General features: G+C 38.2%; 1 protein-coding gene across 1 annotated transcript in view; it reads left to right on the forward strand.

Moving 5' to 3' along the window:
• The first annotated feature begins 31 nt into the window (after positions 1-31).
• SLC39A9 (solute carrier family 39, member 9) overlaps positions 32-11116 on the forward strand; it is a 23898-nt gene continuing 12813 nt past the window's right edge. The window contains exons 1-2 of the mRNA XM_009325583.1: positions 32-235; positions 5572-5680. Of these exons, the coding sequence (XP_009323858.1) occupies positions 140-235; positions 5572-5680 (205 nt within the window). The 5' untranslated portion in view covers positions 32-139. The remainder of the gene's footprint in view (positions 236-5571; positions 5681-11116) is intronic.

The raw sequence follows: 11116 nt of genomic DNA on the forward strand, positions 1-11116 counted from the left end.
TCCGGAGCCGCCGGGCAAGACAGTCATGGCTGAAAGCCTTTCCTGGGAGCTCGGTGTCTGCACGGGTTAAGGAGTGCGGGGCGAGGTGGAAAGGTTGCTGTTGAATTTCACTTTAAGGGACCGGACAGAAAGCAGCGAAATGGATGACTTCCGCTCCATCTGCCTGCTGTCTCTGGCCATGCTGGTCGCCTGCTATGTGGCAGGAATTATCCCCTTGGCAGTTAATTTTTCCGAGGTAAGCCAGCTTCGCCAAACTGCTCGTTGGTTGCTAAGGGAGAATAGCAGAACCTAGATGGAGAGATCTACCAGAAGGGGTTAGTGCTGTCCCCTTTCAAGTACGGCAGTGCCGTTAGGGGTGGTGTAACTTTGCAAGATTTTAAGGAAGTTGTGAAGGCGATATTAACTTTAATTCAAATTTACAATGTTAAATCATGCTTATTCTACAATGTGTATAAAAGCCATTTAAGTGTCCCAAACTTGCTCCGAGCATCTCGGCTACAGATGAAGCAAAGTGGCAGCATGTAGTGGAAGGATGTGATAGCAGCTAGACATAGTTATTCTTAGAAGCTTGTGTCAGAAATCTCTGAAGTCAGAGGGTAACTCTTATTATGTGTCTAAACTTTTATTATGTCTCAAATTAGGGCTTCTAAAAACAATTCAGAGAACTTTCTCAGAAAACTTTGTTTTGGTTCACAATGTTGTTTGCAGCTTGCACTGCTGAAAAGTTAAACTCTATCACTTTGATTACAACACAATTTCAAGTTGTGCTTCTATCCCATGGAACTCGAGGCATTCTTTTGGAAAAATATCTTGGATACATAAGGTGTTGTTAAAGGAAAGGGAGACTTTTGTGGATTGAATGAGTTTCCAAGCAGTACAGGAGTTCAGAAGTGAATGTATTTGGTGCTTCTAAGAGATGATTGTTGAGGGGATTATGATTTTTACGGTCTCTGAAAGTCTCCTAATATCCTCTGATGCCTGAGGGGTTTTTACCTTTCTAAGTGATGACAGTTGTATACAGGTGTGGTGTAGTGAGAGTTTAGTTGTTAAGAGGTAGTAAGAGCTCTTTTAGGAGAGGTTTCCCGTTTCTACTGGGAGCAGTGCTGCTTTTGGAAAGTGAAGCTCTGGACGGCAGATGTGACTTGTTCTTCTGCCAAGTCACAGAGCTGGTTGCACCTGTCCTTTGGTCCTGTTATTACTAGGAGACTTTGGGAGCAGTAGACTCTGAACAGCATGGAAGGAAAGGCTGTTCGTTTTGGTAATAGTACAATTCAGCCAAATAGATTGAAACATGAGAATATATTCTGAAGTCTTTACATAAACATTAGCATAGTTCTGTTTTGCCAGTGCTTCGTATGATGTTTTGATGGACCTTCCCTTATATTACTTCAACGCTGTTGCTTCCACTGTCTCGCCTCTCAAAACTCGCTTTTGCCCTGAAGTCTACAAAGGATGTTCTTGCAAATTTGATGAGAACACTGCCTAGCATGCTAATATTGTCTCTTTTGGTATTTAATTCTGCATTTCCTCATGTATGTGCTTGATAGTTACCTGCTGTCTCTGACTTTATACTTGGTGGTGTTTGGAGGTAGAGTTCTTGATCTGTGTTTTTGTGGCTTATTTATATAGTTGAACCAGGGGGCTCCTAAATCATTTGGGACTCCAAACAGGAGTATAGATCTGTTGTGAATCCAAAAACATAGCACTCTGCATAAGCAGTAATCACCTATTTATTAGCCTTTTGTGTGTGCAGTATTTTGCCAACAGTACACACATGTGCAATCAAGTTTACTGTGGTATCTTAAACTCTCAGAAATTCTTGATTCAGTTTTACACTTGTCTTAAATAGGATAGTTTAAGGATGCGCATGCTGTGCTGGTTTAAAAGAGGAGCTGAATCTCTCTGCCAATTATCTGCAAATACTAACTAATCCTGGAAGTGTCTAATTAGAAGTTAGAATTGTTTTGTTTAAAATGATTGCTTAGGCCTGTGCAACATGGAGAATTTGAAACTGAAATGACTGTTTGGACTGTGCATTCTGTGGTTTGCAAAGAGTTTTGCAGATGGCCTTAGTGAGGGGAAAAATGCCTCCTCCCACTGGCCACTTATAATGGTTAGAAAACAAAAATTAATGCTTTACATAACATACCCCAGATGCTTGAGAACAATAAAATTATTCATTAGTGTTAATACATTTCCTCAGATGAGTTTTTTGCCGTGGAACCTATTGGTTCTGTTCTGATTTCATGCTAGTTTCTCTTCTTTTAATTAGATTTGGATATTCTTGAAAGTATAAAACTCCAGCGAAGCACGGTATGACTAAACATTGGTGGTAAAAAGGTACAGACTGAACAGGGCTTCACTTTATTTCTGTATGCGTATGTACCCTTTCAGCTTAATCCTAACTTACAGTACTCTGTTGGGCTAACTTTGGGCTGGAAACAACGCTATACCAGTTCTTGAGGCTATCTCCTAAGTTGTAGCCTAAATGCAAAAAATAAAATAAAATCGAGTTCTAGCAGTTTGAATCTTTTGCTGGCGTCACAGAGGCGGGCAGTGTTGACTGGGCTGGGACTGCTTGCTGCTGAAAGTAGGTGTGAGTTTTTGCTAGGTCCAAGTAAGTGTTTCAATACCATGCAGATTTAAACCAAGTACTGAGCTGTGGAACAGCTTGCTAATTTGAGGAATTTAAGATTTTTCCCATGCATTTTTTTAATGCTATTTACTGTGTTGCTACTGTTTTTAACAAGAGACACATAAGTGTGTTTGCAACTGAAATGGTTTGATTTCTTGGATCAAACTAGGTGACTTTTCCCTGTCTGAGTAGACTGCAATTATTAGATTGCTGTATTCACTGTGTCTAAATATTTTGTAGTGTAAAAGGAGATAGAAACTTCTCTTGAAACAGTAACTTGTTAGTCTGTATTATTTTCATGGATCTTTAAAATTCACAGATGCCCAAATGAAAGCAAGCAGTACTCTGTATTTGCAGTTGTAATAAAACAGTATTACTTCTGACACCTTTTTTCCCTGTGTTTATATATGTATGTAAAAGATTATAGTGCTGCAGTATAAAAATAATCTTGTTTTTCCTTGCAAGATACTATATTTTTGCAAAACAATTTTATGAACAGTGGGTGTTGAAGATTATCTTTTCATGTAGATTGCCACTGTATAACAATTTACCAAGTATAATTGTTATATATGCCAGCGTACAGGGCATGTTTGTGGAAACTTTACAGGTGTTTTTATCTGTTGCATATTACTATTTTAATTTTCCCCAGTAATGCTCTAATTGCTTCCTTCTGGTCACATTTGGCTTGCTTTCAGAAAACTAGCTGTGCATTTCTCTAGAGCCTCCTATTTCTTCTGTGCAAGTGTTGCCTATTTCGGTGAGATTAAACAACTTGTGTCACTATGGTGCATGAAGGAGAACAGATGGCATTATAAGGATACCAACAAATGTTTTCCCGTTACTCAAACACTGACCTCTTGTCTCCAGGTCCTCAGTAGTTAACATTGGTATTTTGGTAGCACCTAGACATCTCTTTGTGCATGGAAGATGATGACGGTTCTGCCACAAAATATATGCTACACAGTTGTTACGAGGATCTAAACTCCCGTGGTTGCTACAGGCGATATAAGGGCTCTTACAGAAATGGTGAGAAACAGACTCTGCAAGTTGTCGTATTTTAGAGTCTATTAGATGTTTATGTAACTGGGTTTTCAGTACGTGACTTTGACTTGAGGTTGTCAATGTTGTAGTCACAAGGAAGCAAAAAGTAATAGTAAACTGTTCTTATGTTGGTAAAACAGAATTTAGTCAGTTTGGGAGGGGTGATAGCTCTCTCACCTTTTTGCCCAATATTAGAATGTAACTAGGAAGATAACCCTTACTAATAGTAGCAAATACAAACTCTTTGTGTGTGTCTTTGAGTCTTGGAGAAACTTGTCTAACTACACTATTTTTCTTTACTATAAAAACATTAAGTTTATGTATTTTTTATTAAAGTTTAATTGCAAATTTGCAATACTTACCCAACAAATCTATTTTAAACCCTATCTTTGCAGAGAAGAAAGGGGAGTGCCATGGTCTGTAATTACCTGGAGAGTGGAATATCATTTTATATTGCCCTAAATGCCTTTACGGTCTTTAACTCCTTTCAAAATGTTACTGGAAGGCTTAGAAATGGTTGTAAAAACAATAAGCACTGTTCTGCATTTGTGCATCTCCTGAGCAGATAAAAAAGAAAAAAAGACTGACATAAAATGTATATTAGCACCCTTATCAGTTTGACTGGTGCAGTTCCCTCATTCGAACTCTAATTTGAGTAAGCCTTTTAAAACTATTTTTTATAGTTCTGATTTTGGACCTATTTTGGGGATTCAGTCCCTTCTGCCGTATTTTGTAGCTACCTGACATTCTGCAGGTGCTGTGATACCGTAGTTCTAAAACTTCACCTGGCACCTTTTTTTTTTTTTTAATACATGGAACACATCATCATATCTTTCAAGTACAAAAAAAGACGTTTTCTCTTAGATTACTTTTTTCTCCACAGTTTTATGTTTTTAAAGAAAGTTTGTTCTTCAGTGATACCCTATTAAATAGAAGACTGTTAAGGTATGGCAGTTTTAAGGACAAGCTTCTGCACAGGAGTGGCTGTTTGTTTTAGACTGAAATATAGTTCATCTTGTATAGTTCTCTGTTGTAACAGTCTTACAACAGCTTAACTTCATTCCTTGTGTCTCTAAACCTGTAGATGAAAGTACAGCTCCTGCTGCTTTTTTCTCTAAAATCTTCCTTTTCTCTTTCTGTATTCCTAAAACTTTTCTTAGCCCTTTTCTGTGTTATATAAATATAGCTGACTTGGCAGCTTCTACTCATACTTGACCAATGTATTTGTATCTGTAGATGCATTTACATTATTGGTTCTCTTGTCTTTCTGTTTTTGCTTTGGTAATTTAGTTTTCTTTCTTGTATCTTCCTTTGTTATTTGGATTGGCTTTTTTGGGGAATAGTGCAATTTATCTTGCACTATGCCACACCTAGCAGAGATTTTAGGGAACTTGCATGTTTAAGTATGATTTCCAGTAGGAAGGATATATTTGAAAACAAACCCAGAATGGAGATAAAACGTAGCGTTGCAAACATGCTTCAAGATTCAGGCATTTTCAGTCTGTCTTTGTCTCTGCAGGCCATACAGTTTGAGGCCCTAGAGGGTGAATTGGACCCCAATAATCATTAGTGCCAAATACAGCAATTCTTGCTATTTTCAAGTACACTACCTTGCATTTCTTGTCTGATGTTAACAGTCAAATGGGTCATCTTTAACTTTCATTTTCCTACTTAAGTTGATTGCATCGTACACTGGCTATGTTCGCTTTTCAGGAAGTTAATCATTAGCAATATAGGACTACGCAACTGGGGCTCTTGAATAAAAATCAGCAAGAGGTTTTGTTCATCACTCGCTCCCCTGCCCCCTTCCCCCTGCCCCAACCTCTGTTAATGAGGGAGAGTAAAGAAAGCATTTTCATTCTTAAAGATGATACTTGTTTTGTACTTGCTTGCAGGAGAGATTAAAGTTGGTGACTGTTCTGGGTGCTGGGCTGCTGTGTGGAACTGCCTTGGCTGTCATTGTGCCAGAAGGAGTGCATGCACTTTATGAAGACATTTTGGAGGGTAAGAACCAAACCCATGTCTGTAGATGGCCTTGTTCAAGATAACTTAGGTCATGGTGCTGTGGTATACTGGGGCTTGTTTCTAGGGCTTTTAACGCGAGATTGGCGGGAGGGTTTCACAGCAGCATGATACAAAGCCGGCATAGAATCGCAAAACTGGCATAGGCGTGATATTTTGTTTTTGGTGATTTGACAGAGAAACGTGATCAGGCTATGGATCAGATGACTCTTGCTGAGCCATCCAGTCATTTGTGGGTCCAGGTACTGGACTGTTCATGGCACCACAGCCTTTTATGCCAGGTCGTGTAGTGTTCCTTATTCTGGGGAGAGTTAAAGTTTAACTTTCACTGGAACTTCAAAGGAGGTGTAAGGATGCCTTTGGCAGAGAATGAAATTGTGGACTATTTGCTATTGCTTTTTGTAGTTTAGATCACTTCTCATTACAACACTCGCAGGAAGTGTTTTATAGATCTATACGTACTTGGCCTCATAAGAATTTCCTCCTTTGAAGCTGAAGAGCAACTTGGAATTAAGTTACCTTAATATACTTGGCTGAAAATTATGGTTACATAGGGCTAATTCACAGAGTAGGAGGCATTTCTTTCTTGGGTGGTGGTGGTGTCCATTACACGTAGATATCTGCGCGAGGTTCCAAGTTCAAGCATCCATTTCTAGCCTGCTGTTGCTGGTCTTCAAAACCTCATAGCCTCTAATGAATAGCTCAAAGCTAACAGTGATTATGTGTCTTGTAGGGACGTGAGTGTGGAACACATCTTATGCCCGAAAGTCTTAGTAAACCTCGATTTGAGGTTATGACATTACTTTAAATAGTCAGAGCTCATTACCTCTGTTTGGAGCACGCTTTAAATCTTGCTTTAGCTTGGAGTCTTGTATTATTACATTACCATTGCATGTATGAGATTTTTCCAGAATTAGAAACTTGGCTGAAAGTAAACAGCAACAATTTAGTGGTCACAGGAGAAAGGACTGTAAAGTTGAGGCTGTAGAGAACTTTGCAAGTGTCTGATGTACCGTTGTTGCTAATCTGGGATTGAGGGATAATTGTAATACTCTGCTTTTCTTGTACTACCATTTTTTTCTTGTTTCTACACTGTTTTAGATTTCTTTTTAGTAATACGCTTTAACTGATCCTGTTTTAGTTTCCACTAAATTTATGTTGTTCTGCTTAGATTTAAAGTAAACAAAAGATAATATATAAAATCATCCTTTATCAAGAAGTGAAAGAACCTCTGATTATGCTTTTATGCTCTACTGTAATTTGTGCTAATGTAGGATGTCTCTAATGAGCTGTAGTTGTGGGTTTGCTCTTCATTAAATTTTAATTCCAAGTAGACTAAACTTTTCTTGTAATGATATGGCTAGCAGTAAATACAATTGCTGTGAATGTTTGCATTTTTTTTTACTAAATGGGGTATACTGTTCATGTATGAAATCTACAGCCTGCCGTTTAGAGCTATGTGCTGTATAACTTAAGTTTAGTATGTGGAGAGAAAAAAGGCACTTCCCATTACTGCAGTAGGAATGTCAGAAGTATTTACGTAGGAGAAAAGAATTTGTTTTGTGAGTGAATTCAGACTCAATTCCTAATTCACAGTATTGTGACTAAAGCCAGTCTGCCAGTAAAGATTTCTTTTTGTATTGCAGAGAGGCAAAATTCATGGGTATTGTAGATTTAACTACAAAAAATATTTCTAATATTTAGGATATTCAAAGTTAAGCTTAAGATTCTGAGAACTTAACAGCTTTCAGTACTTTTTTTTTTTTGCAACTTCACTCATTTATGTAATTAAACCTAGAAAGGTGCCTAAGGGAACATTGAGGTATATTCATATAACTGGGAAAAAAAAAAGAGAGGGAGAGAGAGGTGTCTGTGTTTGTCCAATTCCAAGTGTAATTTAACTCAGACTGGTTTGTTATCAAAACAGGTGTTTGTCATTGATTCAAAAGTCATTTACTGTTACTGCTGTGTTTTCCCACAGGCCACAGAATAAATAACTTCTAAATTTTGACCTTGTAGGCTGAGAGCAAATAGTGTATCATGATTTAGATTATTATTTGATCATAAACCTATGTATGTGTGTAGTGAAACCTTGATTTGAGTATTATCAGCAAATAAATTCCTTTGGCTACTTCAGTCCTTTGTTTTAACTGGTGGAACTGCATAACCGCTGTCAGAAAGATTGCCCTGAGTTACCCACTATGTTTTATGGCTTGAAATGATCTTGAAACAAAGTTAACTTTTTAATATACATGGCAACAATTGTGTGGTCTAAAATAATTTTATTGATCAATCTTGTTCAGCAAAGATATGTTTGAAGTCTTTCAGGGGCTTACCAAGCCTACTCTGATGTGCTTTGTCTCGAGTAATGGCACTGTGCCAACATTTTGTACAATGGGATGGATGTACAATTGTGTCTTATCCAAGAAGATGCATGAATACTCCAGCAAGAAGATGACTTGCTAAATTAAGTCAAGTTTTTGCTGTTAATGTCTAAAACTTCTGAAGAGTAGTTACCAACCAAAAGACCTCCCCAAAATGACAAAAGTTTTACTTTTGTCACTTAAGCCACAGATGTTGGGGAAGCCCTAATGTATGCTGTGCTCCATTTTGTTTGTTGCCTTTTTTTTTAAATAGTTAGGTGCATGAAAGTTGCACTGTCACTCACTTAAAAAAAAAAAAATCTAGAGTGAACTTTAAAAATGCAAAGTTGAAACAGGAGAGAGATTCTGTGTTGAATTGTAATTATTATAATCAATTCAGACATTAATATCCTTGTCTTTATTCAAGCAGAACAATTCAGCTGTTCTGAAGTCAAAAAGCTTTCCAATGCTGAATGATGACTCCTCCAAAAGCCTTGTCTATTCTCATACGGAGAAAACGTTGCTTGCTGTTAGACCAATTAAACAATCTAGTTAATAACCTAGTTTCTTTTAAGTGCTGTACACTAGTCCTGTTAGTCATCTTACCATTAAATGTGATAAACTAAAATCATAACATTGTTTCTAGTAAAGATTTTTTTAGAATTTCTGATGGAAACTTTTTGCTTCATCAATGTTGTTCTATATAGTATTGTCATCAAAGCATTGCTGTCCTGTGAAATAGCAAGAAATACAAAGTGAAACCAAGAAGGGGTTTGTGCATGTTATTGTTTCAAGTCACTTTGGAAGAAGTGTTTTTCAGAAAACAGAGGAGAGTTCAGCTGATGGACAATGTCAAATAGGTCAGTCCAAACTTCAGGAAGAATGAGAAGGCGTAGATAGGAACAAGTGATTAATACATAAGGCTCTGTTGTCTTTATACCCTCCCATCAGGTATTTATATGCGTTGATAAGATCCCTTTGAGCCTTCTCTTCTCCAGGCTGAACAGCCCCAGCTCTCTCAGCCTTTTCTTATAAGAGAGATGCTCTAGTCCTGTAGCCATCTTCATGCCTTTCCAGTATGTCTGTTGTACTGGGAAGTCCAGAACTGGACCCACCATTCCAGGTGTGGCCTCACCAGTGCTGAGTAGAGTGCAAGGATCACCTCCCTCGACTTGCTGGCGACACTCTTCCTAGTGCAGCCCAGGACTCGATTAGCCTTTTTTAGCCACAGGGCACACTGCTGGCTTTGTAAACTTTGTGTCCCCAAGGACCCCGAGGTCCTTTTCTGCAAAGCTGCTTTTCTGATTGTTGGCACCCAGCATGTACTGGTGCCTGGGGTTATTCCTCCCCAGGTGCAGATCTTAAGATCAAGTCAGATCTTAAGAGAAAATATAGTTCCTGATCAAGCATTTGAACATGACAGAGTCCTCTTCTTGTTCATAGATTATATTATAGTACTAACTGTTCCTTTCTTCATGTTTGTAGTTTATATTATGGTGTTAACTGTTGCTTTGTGTGGGAGTAGAAATTAATGTGTCACCTGCTTCCTTATATTGGACTGTGATGCATATGTTCTCTAGGGCACTGGAGCTTTGCAAATGAGTTCTCTGTTTTTTATTTCTTATTCAAAAAATGAATTTCTCTTGTTCCCATGTAAATACAGGAAGGTTGCTTGTATGAGTAACTATGTTCTCGAAGTGTAGGGGAAGGACAGGAGACTTTACAAAAATAATTGCAATTTGAGATTGCGATACCATCATTGGGTGCAGAAGAGGAACATAGAAAAAGAAACATTTTCTTAGTAGAACATCAAAGAGATTTACAAGTATTAATTGAATATGCCAAACGTGGTTGTAAGCCTTGGCCCTGTTCTGGAATGGAGGCGACTTGTACTGAATGGTAGGTAGTTCAGGGCCTTGGAGTATAGCATCCAACTTGAACGTCTGACTTAGCTTGAGGTATCAGATGTGGAGGTAGATCTACCGTGTCTGTTCTCCCACTGGAAACATTTGAGTAATACTTAAAGCACCTTGCCTGCTGTGGAAATACAACTATTTATAAAAACAAGTATGCCAAGGAACATTAAATGCCTCTTCTGCATCACTCAAAGGGCTTTCTAGCCTGATGTCTTGTGTCTGCCAGAGGCTTTAAGGGGAAATATAAAAAAAAAGGAATATATGATTCAGGTGAGCACAGAGTCTGAAACCAAGAAGTCAAATATTTACTGTGCTCTATATGGTAGTTGGGAACTTAATTCAAAACTCCTTATTCCTGATCTTTGCTTGTACCTTTCTAACAGTGTATTTCTGTATGCTGTTGGCAGAAGAAGGCTTAGACATAATTCTTTGCTTATATCTAGAAATTTGCTAAAAACCAGCTTTGTTAAATCTCTTTCACATAAATGTACTAAGGCAACTGTTGCCAATCTTTGGCCAATACTGAAAAAGCTATGCACTTCTGGACATTGTTTGCCCTCTGGGTCAAGTGGGATGGCAGAAGCAGTAATTTCCTGTGGTCATGAGCAAGGCTGGAGGATCTCATGGATCTATCTTGGGAGCCATTAGGCCAAAGACTACTGGCAATGTTAAATGCACGTGCCGGAAGAACCTTCTCCTTTCTATTTAAGCCTGTGTAAATTCAGAGTGAGACCAATGTAATTTCTGTTTAAGTTGGTGGGAATTCTGTGTGTTGTGAGTATTTGCTTGTCACATGCTGGGCATGTGACACATGCCCAGCATGTGTCATAGAGATCACACATGCTGGGCAAATGGTAATCTGTAAAAGTTGGTGAAGTTATATTACGTCTTTGCTTTCTAAAAGTCGTTGTAGATAGAGACACTTGTAACTTACTAACCTATGAAATATTTGAAAATGTTTTTAAATTATGAATTGTGCACCAAATAAAGCATTTTATACCATGGAAACTTAACTAAAACCCTGTCCAGCCGTTGTCTTTCCCCGTCCTAGATTTTAGAGTTATTCTGAGCTCACCTAATTTCAGGGTAGCTCAGTGAGACAAAGTAAATGTCTTGGGGTGGACATGGAATTAAAGCTT

The sequence above is a fragment of the Pygoscelis adeliae genome, unplaced genomic scaffold (assembly GCF_000699105.1).
Source record: "Pygoscelis adeliae isolate BGI_AS28 unplaced genomic scaffold, ASM69910v1 Scaffold356, whole genome shotgun sequence".
In the NCBI taxonomy this organism is placed as follows: Eukaryota; Metazoa; Chordata; class Aves; order Sphenisciformes; family Spheniscidae; genus Pygoscelis; species Pygoscelis adeliae.